Source organism: Ascaphus truei, chromosome 2 (assembly GCF_040206685.1).
Source record: "Ascaphus truei isolate aAscTru1 chromosome 2, aAscTru1.hap1, whole genome shotgun sequence".
NCBI classification, from domain to species: Eukaryota; Metazoa; Chordata; class Amphibia; order Anura; family Ascaphidae; genus Ascaphus; species Ascaphus truei.
Window position 1 is genome coordinate 378,650,279 of NC_134484.1, and position 18,542 is coordinate 378,668,820.

Below are 18,542 nucleotides of genomic sequence, written 5' to 3' on the forward strand. Positions count from 1 at the left end.
TGCACGGGTGTAACGTACGTGCTTGCCACAAACTGGTACCGGACCGCGGGGCTGAGGTGGGGATGTATAAGCACCGTCCTTTGGCCACGGAGTCAGGTCCGGAGTGCGGATTCCATGGTCAGACATAGCCAGGTCAGGATTGGAGAAAGCAGGGTTAATGTTATCCAGGTAGGGGTCAAGGCAGGCGGCACAGGAGCGGTGGTCGAGGAAACCAGCCGAGGTCATCAACAGGAAATCTTGGGTGAAGGTATTCCAGCCTAGGAGGCTAGAACCTTGAGAGAAGCCACTGCAGCTGAGAAGCTTCAGCGAAGGTGCTGCAGCACACACAGGAAAAGGCCAGGAGTCACAGGAACCAGAAGCTTCGGTACAGGGACTTCCGGACAGGAGCAAACTCCACTTGGAGGAAGCAGGAACCAGAGGTGCAGACACGCCACAGGAAAAACTGGGGAAACCAGCGTAGCCGCTTCCGCGCGGCGAAGTCTGTCAGGAACCAGGAAGCCGCGCCGAGGCTACTATGCAAGAAACCCTTGGGCAGCAGGGGACTAGTAGCAGGATACAAGGCACCAGGAGGCCTAGCAGGCCAAACATAGTCTGTGACAAGCACAGTTACTTGCAACATGGATTGCAAAGTCTATGTCCAGCAACTTCCTGAGGGCGGGGCAGTAACTAAATAGCACAGGAGGCAGATCAGGCCAGAGCTGCACAGGAGGCAGCAGGAGGCAGGTGATTGCAGAAGCAGGGAATAGATTGTCTGGAACCTGCAAAGCTCCGGATGGATGGTCTCCAGCCAAAGCCAGGAGTGGAATCCTGACAACTGGAGAGTACTTGGCCCACTTCACGGACTCCCCCGCCACCTGCCCCTTCTGTGGCGAGCGGGAGTTCGTGTACCATATTTATTTTAGCTGCGCCACACTGCAGCCCCTCTTATCCACCTTGAGGTGCCTTCTCCTGCAGTTCTAGCTGCACCTTTCCCCTCGCCTTTTTATTTTTGGGTGCCCAGTGTCCCGGGACAATAAGCCTAGGGATCTCCTCATCAACCTGCTCCTGGCATTGGCTAAACTAGTCATTTATAAGACCAGGAAGCAGTGTCTGGAGAGGGAGGTCCCAACAAACATTGTGGCCATGTTCCGGGTGCTGGTGCACTCCCGTATCCGGGCAGAGTATACGTACGCCGAGTCCACTGGGACAGTTTCAGAGTTTGCCTCCCAGTGGTAGTCAGGTGGGGTGCTCTGCTCGGTTTCCCCCACTTTGGATTACTTTTTACTAACCCTTCATTTTTAGTGCACTTGATTTTCTTTACAGTGCACTTGTTGGTTTGGTTTAATTTTACATTTGTTTGGCTGTTTTTTCTTTGTTCTACTTGTTTCTAATCAAGTAGAATTGCTGTTCAACTGATTGGCCGGCTTTGCAAAACCAGATCAAAATAGACCTCCTCTCTCCCTTACTTCTCCTCTTCCCCCTCCTCTGCCCCCCCTCCCCCCTCCTCATCCTGTCTCCTTCCTCATCCTCTCCCCCCTCCATCTCATCCTCTTTCTATCCCCCTCTCCTCATCCCCTTTCCTCCTTCCTCATTCTCTCTCCCCCCTCCTCATTCATCTCTCCCTACTCCTCATTTTCTTTCTTTCTCTCCCTCCCCTCCTCATTCTCTTTTTTTTTTCCCCTGTCTTTATGTCTTTCTTTCTTTCCCTTCAACAATGCCTACCTGGCTGCAGTGATAGAGGAGGGCGACGGAAGACTGAGGATCGCCAGGGTGGTAGAGGAGTTGGGCGGCGGAGGGCGACCGGGGAGGAGAGTGCCGTAGCAACGGCAAACACCGAAAGTCAGTGAAGACTTCAGGGTCGGACGGTTGGGGCGTGCTCCTGCCCGGCCATCATGCTTCGATCTCGCCGCCCTGCCCCACTCTGGCGTATCTCCGTCCTCTTCTCCTGCTGCTGTCGTCCTCTCCCACCGCCCCCTTTAAAAAAAATTATTGCGCACCCCTGACTTCAGCAAAAGTTTTTATACCTTCTTTTTGTCTTTCTGTTCCAGGCAAATCCAGATCCCAACATGTGCGTCGGAGTCTTCGGCTTGAGTCTGTACACAACTGAAAGAGACATACGAGAAGTGTTTTCTCGCTACGGTCCCCTTGCTGGTGTCAATGTAGTTTATGATCAGCGGACTGGACGCTCGAGGGGCTTTGCTTTCGTCTACTTTGAACGCATAGATGATTCTAGAGAGGTAATCCAGTTTAATGTTTATTTACACTCAATAATGGTCTGTCAGTGTCTTAACCAGTGTGCAGTAAGACTTGGTGTTGCTGACAGCTAACTAACTTATGGTGGAGGCTTGCATAATAAATGGGGGCGCTCAATGTTAATCCAAAATAGTACGTTCAGGTTTTATTGGGTACCGGAGTGGTTGCACAGGGTAATTTTTCTGCTGCGTTACTTAAATGTCAAAACTGTCCTTGGGATGTCTCCTGAGCACCATATTATTTCCAGAAGCTAGGAGGTGATCTCAGAAGAGGATACATTTATAAAGTTAATGGGGTGGGAATCTTGATTAGTCATCTCCAAGATCAATCTGTTTGCAACTGATCCCTTTTAATTCCAAAGTATATAGATGTGGTTTACTCTTGCCTACCTCCCCAAATAGTTTTGCTAAGGGGTGCTTATCCTATATCTCTATATATAGAGATATACATTTTACTCTGGGCTTTTACAACCCTAAATCTTTAAATAACTGTACAGATAAGACCTTACATTAAATTGATGTTATACTTTTGTGTGTGTATACATACATAGAAGTCCAAGAGAATCAGGGAGCGCAAAGACCATGAAAAATAAAAAACATATACAACATAGTGCAATATGTCTGAAACTAAGATTGAAGCATCCAAACTTCATTCATCCAGTGGATCTTATTCTCTCAGATTAATCTGTGTTAAAGTGTGTGTAAAGGTATCTTTATGCTGCAATGGTCTCCCATATAGAAACTGCCTCCGCATATGTCTTAGGGTATCTTCACCGCTTGCATAAATTCAAAAAAGAACAGACAGTGTAGACTGCACCCATAAAATGTATATGCAGTAAAAATGGTAAGAAATACTCGCATGGTTTCCGAATAGCAATAGCGATTGGATCATAAGATCTGCGCCCACAATGGAGGTCCCTGAGCCGTCTCTCAGCTCGATACACGGAGCGGTCGCGTCCCCCCTCTCCCACGCTTCCGGGTTAGTTCCCCGAGTGGGAAACTCTCGCGATAGCTCGGAACTGACAGCTGTTCGTGTGTAGAGCCTCCCTCTTCGATCCTGCTGAGTATTAAGTTATTTTATAATACTCACTTATAGGATCACTGTTTAGATTTAAGCGCTATTGGATAACATCCATGTTTTCACCATACATACATACATACATACATACATACATACATACATACATACAGCAAGCACTCCAACGTTGTAATTCAAATAAGCCTGGTGCTAGTCACATAAATAATATAAAGAGTACGTTGCCCTCCAGAAGGGCAGCAGAACAGCAAAGAGAGGCAGCACTCAGAGGCAAGTGTACAAAGAATTGTATTGTAACACACACATCCAACATTTCGATCCCACAGAGGGATCTTCTCAGATGCACACCCCAGGAAGATCCCTCTGTGGGATCGAAACGTCGGATGTTTGTGTCTGTTACAATACAATTCTTTGTACACTTACCTCTGAGTGCTGCCTCTCTTTGCTGTTTCTCTCCCTCTCTCCCCCAAAGAATAACATCGCAATATAAGCTTATCGCGTTAGAAAATTCTAACCATTATATATAATTACACATCACATATACACACGTCTATACATCATATATATATATATATATATATATATATATATATATATATATATATATATATATATATATATATATATATACACACACACCTTGTCATTTAGTCATGTCCTATGTTGTTTTGTTTAAAATCAGCAATACCACCACTAAGTGTTTTTTTTTATTTTAATTTTATTATTATTATATATTATATATGTAGGGATGCCATTCACTACTTAGCTAGAGTATATAGTAGCTAGGAAACCTTTTCCAACAGAATTCTTTTTAGTTTTAGATATGCTGCCCTACAGTGTGAGAGCATATCCTTTCAGAAACTCACTTTTCTTTGTTTTTCCTTTTAGTAATTTCTGGCAAACTGATTTTCACATTCGCCCATCTCTCCTGTCACTAGCTTCCATTCCCTGTTCCCCACCTTCCAATGGTTAATTCTATATACTATTTCAGTATCCTCAGGACCTGAGGAACTAATTTCAATATTGCACTCCTTTGGTGCTGCATCATTTTGATCCTGGTGTCAAGCAGCCCAATGCTTCCTCCCTTGTTACCAGCGACGGACCGTTTACAGGCATACATGTTTTGGGCCTGGTAATAGCATAGACCAAAGAGGGTAGAACTTCTGCAGCAAAGGTGCTTAATGGGGCAATACAGTGTGTGTGCGTTCGTGGCAGTGACCTGTTTTAAGGGTTTATATCTGGTGATTAATGCCTTTTCACCCAAGTAATGTTCTTCTTAATATTTATGACTACTTGCTTTAAAAATACTTGAGCAGGGGCGGAGATAAAAAAAAAAAAAAACACAGACAACAAAAAACATGTACAGACATGTCCAGGGCGTCCACAGTAAGGCCTCGTTTAGGGTGGCAGAGACAGGTGGGTGGAGGGCGCAGGTGTGCGCGCGTCAGTCTGCTGGGCGATGTGTGCTCATCATCCCCTATATTGTGAGAAAAGTGATACAAGGCGCAAACAGCTCTAAATGAAAGAAAAAGTGGAAAATAATAATTTAAAGTGAAAGGTGATGAAAATGAATAGATTATCTAAACACCCAGCTCAAACCCTCTGGTGGGACCTGTTTAACGGGTTCCAAGGTTAAGCAATTTCTCAAACATCCAGGGGGAGCATGTAGAGAAAAGAGAACAAAATACACAAATATAAGTGCAGACGTTTCTAAAATCAAATGGATTGATAGACTGTGTCTTGGCTCATACAGTTGCTCTACTCACAGGAGTTTAAAAGGCAGCTGGCAAATAAGGGTTGCCACCCATGCAGATAGCTGTAATCAGGACCCCCCTTCGAATACTCCGTCAGTGGTAATTACATATAAAATGAGAGAGAAAGCTACATAGTGCGATCAAATTGATAAACTTTATGTAAAATATGGGTAAAAAATGCGCACTTACAATGTGCCAATTAAAAATAAGCGTGTATCACACAAAGGTGAATTGGAGGTTTCCCGAACTGCTCACCGCCTCCCTTAGGTGTTTGGCTGGCTTCCACTGCTCTGTGTCCCGAATCGGAGCTCCCCTCTTTGCGCCCGTCCGGATATGTGACGTCACGGCTGCAGGGTTGGTTTGCTACGGGTCGCCTCCAAGTCCAAAATTGGTCCACTCAACGCGTTTCGCCCAGCTAGCAAGAACTGTTGTCGGCTTCGTCAGGAGTATGTGTAATTGTATACAGGTAGCTCTTATATACCCAATGACCATGCTAAATTAGCTGATCTTTCAATTAAACAATCTAATCAGCTCTTATTATGCTGGGAATAGAAGTGGATATAGAAATAGTGCATCTATCATGACTCTAAAATGTTGGTCATATATTACTACAATAAACAATATATGCAATACATGAAGGGACATATGTCTAACATACAATACATTTAATAAATTCATAGGAGACTCATTGTTCCCAATGGAAATGGATTACAAATGGATTACAAAACAACGAGACGGGTTGTATATATATGTTTATTGTAGTAATATATGACCAACATTTAGGAGTCATGATAGATGCACTATTTCTATATCCACTTCTATTCCCAGCATAATAACAGATGATTAGATTGTTTAATTGAAAGATCAGCTAATTTAGCATGGTCATTGGGTATTTAAGAGCTACCTGTATACAATTACACATACTCTGACGAAGCCGACAACAGTTCGTGCTAGCTGGGCGAAACGCGTTGAGTGGACCAATTTTGGACTTGAAGGCGACTTGTAGCAAACCAACCCTGCAGCCGTGACGTCACATATCCGGACGGGCGCAAAGAGGGGAGCTCCGATTCGGGACACAGAGCAGTGGAAGCCAGCCAAACACCTAAGGGAGGCGGTGAGCAGTTCGGGAAACCTCCAATTCACCTTTGTGTGATACACGCTTATTTTTAATTGGCACATTGTAAGTGCGCATTTTTTACCCATATTTTACATAGTTTATCAATTTGATCGCACTATGTAGCTTTCTCTCTCATTTTATATGTAATTACTGCTGATGGAGTATTCGAAGGGGGGTCCTGATTACAGCTATCTGCATGGGTGGCAACCCTTATTTGCCAGCTGCCTTTTAAACTCCAACGTCCTGTGAGTAGAGCAACTATATGAGCCAAGACACAGTCTATCAATCCATTTGATTTTAGAAACGTTTGCACTTATATTTGTGTATTTTGTTCTCTTTTCTCTACATGCTCTCCCTGGATGTTTGAGAAATTGCACATCATCCCCAGCAGACCTTTTCAAGTGTTCAGGAGGCGGGTCTACAGACCTGAGGTTAGGGATGGGTATTGCTCTTCTTACTACACTTTCCCGAATTATTTTATTGGCTGCCGAAGTACCAGTGACGCTGCTGCAGCTTGAAAAAACAACTTGAGTTGTTTATGCAAACTAGCAAGCGTCAACTCCGTACTTCGGCGACTGGGTAGCATCTACCCTGACAACTGATATTTACTTTAAATTATTTGTTTCGAACGTTCGCGCGCACGTCGCGAAGCAGACACCCTGAACGAGGCCTAAAAGAGGCACGGAACTCTTGCAAGTATATACACTGTGCCTTTTAGCGTGGGCACCCTGTACTTTTGTGTGATGTGTGTCTTCAAGTCGGCAACAGCAAATCCACCCTCTCCCCCAACTGTTATCTTCATTTACTCTGCAAAGGAGAATGGGATATATAAGAGTAGAGTTGGCACTTTATTGGACACATTTGTTCAGAGATCTCAAAGTATTTTGTACTTCATTTCCAAAAGAAAAATAGCCAAATCTTGGTTATATTTGTTAAAGAGCCATTTAGATTATTCAATTCTTTACAAAATGTTTACTTGGCAACCAGGGTTTGCACTTTTTTTTTTTTAATTGATGCGCTAACTGAACTAGCTAATGTAAACGTGGGTCCGGTGCTCGGACAACGGGTGCATCCATATCAAACTTTAATTAATGAATTATATAAAGTAGGACCTCCTTCCCAAAATTAAGTAACAGATAACTATGCAGATATGGGGGACTAGTGCCTAGTGTTGCTGGTGGCAGTAAACACATAGCCAGTAAACACAAATTCACCTAGAGAAAGGCAGTATTGTACTGCCGAAACGTTGGTTTTCATGGCACATTAAATCCTTGTTGCTGATTAAGACCGTGTGTCTGCTTCTTTACATCAGGAGCTCCCTGGAACAAGTGCACCGGCAGCTAAGTACCCCCCCCCCCCCCCCATTTACCAGTGTGACAGAGTGCGTGCACTACCCTCTAACAATGAACATCTCCTGAATTATAAAAGTCCAATGTATAACATAATCCATAATAGTAACAGGAATAAAGAACTCACTTTGTGAATTTGGAGTATTCCTGTCAGTCCTTGGAATCCATTGTGGGGGTCCTGTGGTGTGCAGAATCTGCTGGGTGGAGTAGCACAAGAGCAAGTGGAGAAAAGCTTAGCTACCAGTTGATGAATGAAAAGATGCAGAGGGGGCTCACATGTAAAAAAATATATATATATATATTTATTTATTTATTTATTGGATCATTACAAGACCCCCAACGAGATAAAATGCGTGTCTTCAAGAAGGCACATAGACCTAGCTCCTTGTAGCAGGTGGGTAAAGGCATTTTTTTGGAAATATTGTATTGTGCCCAGTTGGTATATTCAATTCCATGTCCACAGCGTTGTTTATTAGAACACTTTTGGTGTTTACACCACCATATGATGCTCCTGTCAAAATGATTATATATGCATTATGCTTCTTATGAACCTACTGTTTGAAGTGCAGTGTTGACTGCTGCTTACAACTTTTTGTTTTTCTCAAGGCATATAAAAACTAAGGCTGAGATTATAGTGCTCGCGGTGACAACAACATACTACTTCCCTATGAGGCCACCCATAGCGCGTGCGACCGCGCTAGCGATGCATAGCAACCACGTGGCAGTTTTTTTTTGTTTTTTTTAAAGACAAATCATTTTGTCTTTTCGTGCTGCGTCACGTGAGTGGTTCAGCCAATCACTGGAAGCTGAGTTCACCCATCACTCACATCACCCATTGCTCGCATAGTGTCACGCGCACCCATGTGCTCGTTCGCGCGCACCCACTATCTCAACCTAATATAGTCTCTTAAAGCTGCAGTTCAGTCAATATCCTGCATGTGTTTTTTTAAATAAATCAGTTCTGTAGTAAGAAAAAATACTTTTAGCATTTTCTGTTTTAAAAAAAACAACTTTTAAAGACCAATTTTCTTGTATTCTATTTTAACAGCCATTTGCTAAGGCACTGCCCCTTCATGTCCTGTCACAAGCCCTGGCACATCCCTTTGTCAGCCCTGCCCCTCCCTCTAGCACATGTCAGTGCAGGAGTGCTCATGAATATTCATGAGCTTCCACTGAGTGACAGAAGAAGAAGAAAAACAGATCCCTTCACTAATTATGCACACCAAATTTCGACCTATCAATACATGGAGAACGAATTGACCTGCAGCTATACAGTTCTTTAGGTAATTAGAGATTGCACACATAAAACTATTGAAGTAAAAAAATAAATTTAAAAAAAAAGACTGAACTGCAGCTTTAAATCCCTTGCAGAGCACGAAGTGGCTAATCTGGGGAATTGGGGTTAGTGTTTTAATGGTTGCTTAAGAATTTCACGTGGTGTCCCAATTACTACATTAAAAGAACCACTTGAGCAAAATTCCGTTTTTAATGTGACATTTACAGCATTTTTTATTTCAAACAATTGTTGAACGCAAATTTTTCGATATGACGAACAGTTTATAATTTATCAAAAGCAGTCCCAATCGCTACAATGTTGGATGCTGAACCATTCTTTGTTGCGAACTGTGGTTAAGAGTTAAACCGTGTGTGGTTTTTTTTTTAAACACACTCTCACTTACTGTGCTAGTACATGTTCTCTTGTGCAGCACGCGGACTATGCTGTAAGGCCGAGCTCATGGTTGTGGCTCTTGTGTGCGCGCCAATGCGCACACTCCTGCAGCCCCAGCGATGCAGGAGATAGGGAGGGTGGCGAACACGTCACAGAGCTGGTTTGCCCTATTTGGCTGAACCAGCTGATGTCACGCGACTGTAGCCCAAAATCTCAATTTGAGTTGTGGCAATAAAATGTAACAGCGTCGACACGCCCAGCGCTGCAGGCAATTGAGGAACTACCATAGGCGATCAGGTAAGAGTCCAGGAAGTGTGCGTGGACGCAAGCACACACAGCGACGCCCCATGAGCTCAGCCTAAGGCTGCGTCCATGGTTACTGATTGCGCGTGGAGGCTGAGGGAAAGCGGGTGCTTTCCCTGGCCTTAGACCACGCGCCGTCGGGGGGCGGGCCAGTGACGTCATGGAGCTGGTTTGCCCTCATTGGGCAAACCGCTCATGTGACCGGCCCTGCGCTCCGGCAAGCGTGAAAATGTAAACTTTTGCTAAGACTTGCGCTTCGCACGCTTGCGGAAGCGTAAGCGAGCCCCTGCTAAAGCCGCTCTCATTGCGGCTGTAGGGGCTCAGTGCCGAGCGTAAGCGCGCCTCAGCACGGGTCAGCACATAAGGCCTCGTTCAGGGTGCTGGCTTCGGAGGGAGGGCGTGCTGCCGTGAGAAACAAAGTATTCAATTTGAATACTGGTTGTCAGGGTAGCAACTGCCCTGTCTCCGAAGCCAGGAGTTGAAGCTGGCTACAGTTTCAAGAAACGAAAATTTCGTTTTTTGGAGCAGCAGCATCGTCACGGACCTAGGCAGCCAAGGAAATCATTCTTGAGAATGATTTCATGACTGCAACCTCGATACTTAACCTGCCGTGTGTAACCCCGCCCCCTCAACGCTGAAAAGTCTGCTGGGGGATAAACACAGATCGCCCAGCGCACTGCCGCCCTACCGCCCTCCCTCCAACTCCTGCAGCTGGCACACTGAACGAGGCCTAAGCGCTGACCATGTCCGAGGCCTTAGTGTTGTCCTGAAAGGTAACCGCCACTAGATGGCGAAATGGTGATGCTTTTAGGAAGGGAAGGGTGTAAAAGTATGTCGGTATTGTATTTTACTCTGCTGAGCGCATGGTAATATTTGCACTTTTTTTTGCTCTTGACCACTTGTGGCTAGATAACTCAATGGACACTTGGTTTATCCCTCATTGTTTTGAATTGTATGTACCGAGGTGATCCTGTGACTTAAAGCAGTGTATTACAGAACCAAAGCAGCTGCATGTTGCAGATTACTGAAACTGTACAAATGTTGTCGAGCCAAACATGTTAATGCCCTACACTGCTTTGTTTCCAGGAGTCTGTCTCCAATACTGTGTATATATTTGTTCAATTATTTTACCGTGCATATAACCTGTTAATTGTGAATCTGTCATCACTGAGACTTGCCTGTACTTATGACTCGGACTTAAGTTTCAAACGCTTTTTTGAACTGTATATACAAAATACATATATCCCAAATTCTTCACAGGGAAGTAGCGTGCCCTCTGGCAGACCTTTATTAACCTCGAAAGAAATCTATGTAGATGTATGTTTTAGATTTATTTTACTGCATATTGCATTAACGACCCAAATGGGTGAAGCTTTGTTTTTATGGAATGGCATAGACGTTGGACTTCTGTCTTATCGAAGCTATTTCTATTCACATTGAGCCCCGCATGACTCGGGGGGGGGGGGGGGGGGGGGGGCGCTTAATGCTGACTAGTCTTTAGATACAGTGCATCCCGTCCAAGCTTGAGCGCACCATGATCGTTTCTTGATCCATTTTTAAAGTAGCATGCTCGGCTCTTTTAAAACTTTGCAAGGGCTGTGGCCTCCGATGCATATGCACATGCACCCAGTGACTGCAAACAGCATGGTCTGTGCACGTGCGGAGTACGTGTACATCAAAGGTTGACGCGAGCACTGAAGATTGTTGCAACATGGTGGCGACCTAAGCAGACCCCCAGCCCGCCATTTTAGCGCTGGAGAAGGGTTGCGGGCGGGGAGGGCCGTGCAGTGAGATGGCAGCCGCGAGGCGTGGAAAGCGCGAAATGGCAGCCGCCTCGCGCTGTGTGTACCCGGCCTCGTGCAGATCTGCAGGGAGCGCGCGCTGCTCTTCTGTGCCAGACGCAGCCCAGCGCCCCCGGGGATATTCTGAGCACGTAGGCTAAACGCGGATTGCGTGGGGGCGTTGGCACCGTACCAGTTAACCTCTTCACGAATAGCCTGCAATGTATGGGGCCGTAGCTGTTGCAGGCCATTTAAGCGGTGATGGGGTTAAAGGATCAGTGCTTTGTACTAATGCTTTGCAGGCGTGCCAGCACTTCCATGTATGTCTGGGTTGTGGCTCACTACATTTGTGATTCGTTTATGTTGAAGGATTTTACTGTCAAGTGTGAGTGCATACAGTCTATATCCACAAACATGTATGTGTATTTACAAATGTGTGTCTGTTGGAGAGCCGTGTGATGAACATTATTGGCCATCTATAGTACTGGTTTTGTTCCTTTGTGGTAACTTTGGTCATTTTTATGGGGTTTGATATATTTAAAGAAATTACATGGGCTAGCTGCCTGCTTTTTGAATTGTCTCAAGTAGATGGAGCGTGTGAAAGTAGGATGTGGCAATTGTTTTTGTGTATGACATTTTTACTAATTTATTGTATTCTTGTTCCTGACGTGTGTGTGTGTGTGTGTGTGTGTGTGTGTGTGTGTGTGTGTGTGTGCGTGCGTGCGTGCGTGCGTGCGTGCGTGCGTGTTATATATCTATGAAATAGCTGTTAGTTTTTTTTTTAATAACAATTTGACAAGTATCACCTAATACTGAAGAACACACAAATTGTGTGTGTGTATGTATATTTTGTGTGTTCTTCAGGTGATACTTGACAAATTGTTAGTCCAAATAAAATAAAAAAGTATCACCTAATACTGAAGAACCTAATTTATTTTCTGCACTATCGCAAGTGGACTTTAATAGATATAGATATCACACACAAGTTTTTGCATACTTAGAGTGAAGTTTAGAAAAAATGATGCAACGGCCAGATCATTTATAAATAACATACCTCCAGTCATAGGCTGAGCTCAAAGGAAAAAAGAGTACCAGCGCGTGGGTTAAATATGTGCCCTAATGTGCAAAAACACTGTGTTTAAACCTATAAAACACAACTTTCCTATATACAGTGCAAAATATATCTCTGTGATAAGTGCACTTACATAAACAAATGTCCAGGTGACAATGTCCCGCACAGTAAGTCCACTTTGGAAACCTGTGGATACTTTCTCCAAAGTGGACTTACTGTGCGGGACATTTTCACTTGGATTTTGGTTATTTAAGTGCACTTATCACAGAGATTGGATATATTTTGCACTGTATATAGGATAGTTGTGTTTTATAGGTTTAAACACAGTGTTTTTGCACATTAGGGCACATTTAACCCACGCGCTGGTATTCTTTTTTTCCTTTATATATTACTTTTTGGGAGGATTTGAATCACCCTCCCGCCCCCCCCCCCCCCCCCCCCCCCCCCCACACACACAATCCAGCAGCGGGATATTTAGTCAGTTTGTATTTAGAAGTTGACGCTGTGTTTTCTTTATTCATAGGCTGAGCTCAGACAGAACGCAATGCGGCGTGCACGTTCACCACTCATTCGCTGTGTTCTGTGGGAGTTTTCAAACAGGAAACAACCCCAGGCAGCGAAGTGCTGAGTTGTCGCGGCTGTAGCTCAAGCTTTCAACTGAAGTTGAAATTTCAAGCTACCGCCGCGTCACGTGCGCTTCTCCAGCCAATCGGAAACACACACACTTTATTCTTTCTTTTTTTTCTTAAATTATGCCCCCAATCGCGTAATTCTGTCTGCTGGGGATGTTCACACATCGCCCAGCAGACAGAGGCTCGCGAACGCACGTCCTTGTAGCAGCCTGTTTGGGCGAGGCCCCACCTACATGGCAAGCAATACTGATCTTAATGCTCCTCCCACAAATTCAAAGTTGGTCTCCCTCCCTCTGCTCTCGCCCCTGAATCCACTCTCCACCCCCCCCCCCCCCCTCCCCAGCAACAGAAAACAAATACATACACACACATACACACACACACACACACTATAGAAGAAAACAGAACAAATACAGGCCCCTCACCTCTCCGCTCCATACGGTTTCCTTCATTCCTTGGCCCCACCCCCGGGCTTCTGACGCCTTCTCCTGATTGGCTGCATTAAGCAGTCAATCAGGATGGATGAAGCTTCCAAGGCCCCTAACTGCCCTGCTTTCTCCTTGGTCAGGTCACTATGTCCAGTGGTGTAATTAATAACTAACACAAACATGTCCTGTATTTATTTTTTACTTGACTGAGTGCCCAAATACAGAACAGTCCTGTTCAATACTGGACCCCTGGTAACCCTAGCTGTAGCATTTGGGCTTGTCGTTTGTATATCCTAGATATTGGCCTCAACTAAATTGCACCAAGATGTGCAAAATATTTTAAGATCTGATTGCACAGAGGCTCAAGCCTAAGTTGAACTGAAGAACCATTGCTAAGCGAGACTTGACAGAGCTGAATAAGCAACCCTTATTGAATTCATGTCATCAATCAATATTAAGGGAGCCGTGTAAGATCTTTACACCTTTACGATTGTATATCAAAAGTGGTACCTCCAAGGTCAAATTATATTACATTTTTTTTTTTTGCTTTTACAGGCAATGGAGCATGCAAACGGCATGGAACTGGATGGCAGGAGGATCCGGGTTGATTATTCAATCACAAAGCGAGCACACACTCCCACTCCAGGCATTTACATGGGGAGACCCACCCAGTAAGTTCACTTGATGTACAGGCGATCCTCGGTTAGCCAACAGAATCTGTTCCGCAAAGAAGCATCGAGATAGTGAAAGCGACGTAAACAAAGTCCCATGTTAATCAGTTGTGGTAAGCGTCGGATAAGGCGTTCTGATGTTGGAAAACAGCCCCATAGGATTGCATTGGTAAAGTGAAAAGACGGATAGCGAGGACAACCTGTGTAACACTTATTGAAGCATTTAGAAATGCTGCTTGCAAAGCAGTGGATCTTATTATATTAGCTAAATGTGTATATTAAGATGCATGTAGTAATAGGCTTAATTTGACCAACAGCACCAAGAAGATACAGATTTAGACTTTGTAGATCAAGCTGTCAAAAAGCACTGTATGGCTAAACAAATTGTACACATGGTGCACGTTCGTATGGCAACCCAGCCTAGTACCATTTTTAATATATATATATATATATATATTCTCGTTTACTTGCTTAGTTCTATGAATATACATTACTGAAATTATTCAGGAGGGGGAGCTCCAGTCTTATCAAAGCATTTTAACTGCAGATGTATTTTCATTTAACGTTTAATTGGCACGTGCATCTTGCCATAAATTTGACATTTCTTTGAACTCTTCTCAGCAGCAGTGGCGGAGGAAGCAGCAGCAGTGGCGGCGGCGGTGGCAGTAGTAGCGGTGGTGGTGGTGGTGGTGGTGGAAGTCGCCGTCGTGACTCTTACTATGACAGAGGATATGACAGAAGTTACGACAGATACGATGAATATGATTACCGATACAGGTAAGCTTAGTGCATAGACAGCTGCTTGGATGTAGCAGTAGAGAACAGAGTTAGTGGAGGGGCTTTATTTTAATAGGACTTGCGTTGCAATGTGTCTGGCATGAACTCCTCACATTCCACTTATGTCTGTAGTTCTCATTCATTTGACCCATTTTTTTCCTTTTTATAACCAATGTTTGTTTAATTTTTTTCTTTTACTGTCCAATATAGTCAGTGCTTTAAATGATGAATATAAATTACTGTTACGTAGTGATCAAAAACATTAATCCTGGCTTTTCAACTTGTTAGTTTTGACAAGTGCACGTGTCTGTTACGAGGCATTTCTGGTACTTTTATGGCTTAACCGCTTAAAAAAAAAAATCTCTTGCAGAAGACGGTCCCCTTCACCATACTACAGCCGCTACAGGTCTAGATCGAGGTCACGTTCATACAGTCCAAGTGAGTATCGAACAACAAAAAATTGCATGATTGCCCAATCATATAAGGAAGGGTTGGGCAGTTTTTTGTTTTGTTTTTTTTTCTAGGTTTCAAAGTTACCTTACCCTACAGGGGAGTGCTGCCCCACTCTGCCACATCCCATCTTAACATTTATTTACTTAGGGGCCCAAAGCCTATTGGCCTGTTTCTATTTTCTGTTGTATAGGGCAGGGTTGCGCAAACTTTCCTTAATGCGCCCCCCTGTCTCCTCTCCGGCTCGTGCTCCCCCCCTTCCTGCATGGCTCCGGTGTCAAATGACGTAACTGGGTCACGTGATGTCATGTGACCCCACGGTATGATTTGACGCCAGTTGCCATAGTGACGTGTCGCTGGAACAAAGGTCAGTGAGACGTTTAGAGGCCTCGCGCGATCCCCAGAATTTATTTTAAATGTCTTCAGGGAAGCACGGGGCCTCTGTAACAGCCGCACGCGCCCGTGAATGCTTGGTCCAGTGGCTGGCAAAAAGGTGCAGGTAAACACAAATTTTTTTTAAACCATGTATGGGTGTTACTAGCATGCTGGAAATGGTTTTGAATGTGTCCAGGCATGCTAGGTTTAAGCATATCACCTATTTTTCAGTCCTTTAAACTCTGTTCTCTTTAATGATTGCATTATAACTGTTCTTTGGTATGAAAATGGTGTGGTTGTAAAGGTCTCAAACATTTTACCAGGGAAACGTTACGTTTATATATAAAATAATCATAAGAAAAATTCCAAGGACTGCCCTTTTTTGGAATGTCCTGCGTTTGATGGTACTTTGTCCAATTATAACTTTTTTTTTCTCTCTCTTTACAGGACGCTATTAAGGCTTTCAAGATGCAGACGGTTTAAAACCTGAAAGCTCTTTCGACCCTTCCTTTTTAAGAACTTGGTTCACCTAGAATCTTTTTGCAGTTTTTGTTTATGTACTGTTCTCTGTTCTGTGAAATTCTAAACCGTGGTATTGCTGTAGCTTTATGTAGCTAAACATCATAAGCAGATACAAATGAAAAATACAAATTGGTGGTTAATATCCAGTGAATTTTCTTTCCAAACTTTTTTTTTTTTTAATTCTGATTATCAGGAACATCCGATTGCACTTTTGTGTGTGTGTGTGTGTGTGTGTGTGTGTGTGTGTGTGCGCATTCATACAGATAGCTGGGTAAACCTGATGTGTCAATCCTTCTGTCATGAGGTGACCCTATTCCTTTTGCAAATGTGCAACATATTTAATGAACAGTCTATTCATTGCAAGGGAACTATTTTTTTGTGATAGTAACTGCGCGTGTAATAAAACTATAAAAACAAATGGTGTCAGACTTTCTCTTTGTTCTCCCTAACATGTCTCGGTTGAAGTGTGTAGGTTGTACGTAAATTAGTTATGTATATATTTATATAACACCAACAGCTGTACTCTGTGCTTTACAAGAGAATACAGTACAGGGAATAATAATATAAATGCAACAAACCAAATCAGACAGTAGGAAAGGAAATCCCAAGTATAATTAAAGGCACTGTTTCATCTTCAGATTGTTAGTTGCTTTTCTTAGTAACAGAAATACTGGTTTGTTAAAAGTCAAAGTTGCTTAAATTCAAACAGCAATTCTGTAATCCGTTAGGCTGAAATCATGCTGTGTGCATGGCGTGGCGCGCAGGCTGAAATCATGCTGTGTGCATGGCGTGGCGCGCAGGCTGAAATCATGCTGTGTGCATGGCGTGGCGCGCAGGCTGAAATCATGCTGTGTGCATGGCGTGGCGCGCAGGCTGAAATCATGCTGTGTGCATGGCGTGGCGCGCAGGCTGAAATCATGCTGTGTGCATGGCGTGGCGCGCAGGCTGAAATCATGCTGTGTGCATGGCGTGGCGCGCGCAGGCTGAAATCATGCTGTGTGCATGGCGTGGCGCGTGCAGGCTGAAATCATGCTGTGTGCATGGCGTGGCGCGGAGGCTGAAATCATGCTGTGTGCATGGCGTGGCGCGCGCACGACGCTCAAGCGATCTCTTCATATACTGATTCAGGCGATATGGGGGGTGGGGGGGTGGAGTCGTGGGTATGACGCCTCGGAGCTGGTTTGCCGTGATTGGATGAACCGCTCATGTGACGTGGCCGTCTCTTGAAAATATGCATTGTTTCTTTTCAAAACGCGCTCGCGCTCCGTGTGCGCGCATATGTGGCGGCTTCGAAGGATCCTGCAATTTGTATTTGGCACACGTGTGCAAGCGCCCTCACACACAGTATGATCCCAGCTTTGGCTGCGATTTTACATAAAACGCCTGTGGTGTCGCCCATAGCGACTGTGCGGCGCAAAAATTATACAGACCCGCAAAGCGCTTATACCAAGTGACTGTTGTGCCGCTTGGTACTGCAATGCGGCGACAGTGAAAGCGTTTTGCATATTTATTTTCTGTTTACACAGCCGCATCACGTGACGCGGCTGTCCAATCAAAGATTTCAGCCTGCAGCCGCGCGCGCAGTAGCTTGTGCACGTGTCGCTCTGACGTCACAGATGCACGCATGCGCGCCCTGCAGTTCGGCTGTATAATCGCAGCTTTAGGCTGAGGACCTGCTGCAGTCGGTGGCAGCTGTGTGCGCGTGGGCCACCAGCTCCTTACCTCCAGTCTGGTGGTCCCCGCTGCCTCCTTCTGACGTGGCTGACTGTACTGTACGCGTCAGCCAGCCGGAGCTACAAGCTTGTGGTGATTGTGGGAATGAAGGGGCGCTACGGGGGGAAGGCGGTGTGTGTGTGTGTGTGTGTGTGTGTGTGTGTGTTGGCCCCCCCTTGTCATGGCTGCACCCACTTGACCCATTTTGGTCATGCCCCACCCCGCCCTTAACCATTTCACCGCAGATAGCGGTGCAGTGACTTGCAGGCGCGTGCAGCGGGGCCTTAGCCTAAGTAGTGGTAAGATTATCTTTGTTACTACTGAAATTTAGGCCGCGCTTAGTGCCGGCGACCGATGACGTCGCCACTAGCAAAGTTATTTAACTTTCAGTGATGTCGCTGGCGACGGTCATTGATTGGTTTACAGACAGTCACGTGGCGACCGTCTGTAAAAAATCAAATTTTTGGTCGTGCCGTTGCGCTTACTATAAGTGCTGGCGACAGAGTCAATTTTTGAGTGCTGTCGCAGTGCACTATTGGGCTGCCTTATAGTGCCAGCGATGTCGTGTCGAAACAAATGCATTGTCGCTTCTTATAGTGCACGTGAAGGCACGACCAAGCGACGGTGCTACCAAAAATCTGGTAGTCACTGTTATTTGATTT

The 18,542-nt window shown here is 44.8% G+C and overlaps 1 protein-coding gene across 1 annotated transcript in view; it reads left to right on the forward strand.

Annotated features, from left to right (window-relative positions):
- The window catches only part of TRA2A (transformer 2 alpha homolog), a 35,887-nt gene extending 19,302 nt beyond the window's left edge, over nt 1-16,585 (forward strand). The window contains 5 exon segments of the mRNA XM_075587126.1: nt 2,028-2,216; nt 13,928-14,043; nt 14,665-14,820; nt 15,191-15,258; nt 16,093-16,585. Coding sequence (XP_075443241.1) covers nt 2,028-2,216; nt 13,928-14,043; nt 14,665-14,820; nt 15,191-15,258; nt 16,093-16,103 — 540 coding nt within the window. The 3' untranslated portion in view covers nt 16,104-16,585.
- Nucleotides 16,586-18,542: the final 1,957 nt, after the last annotated feature.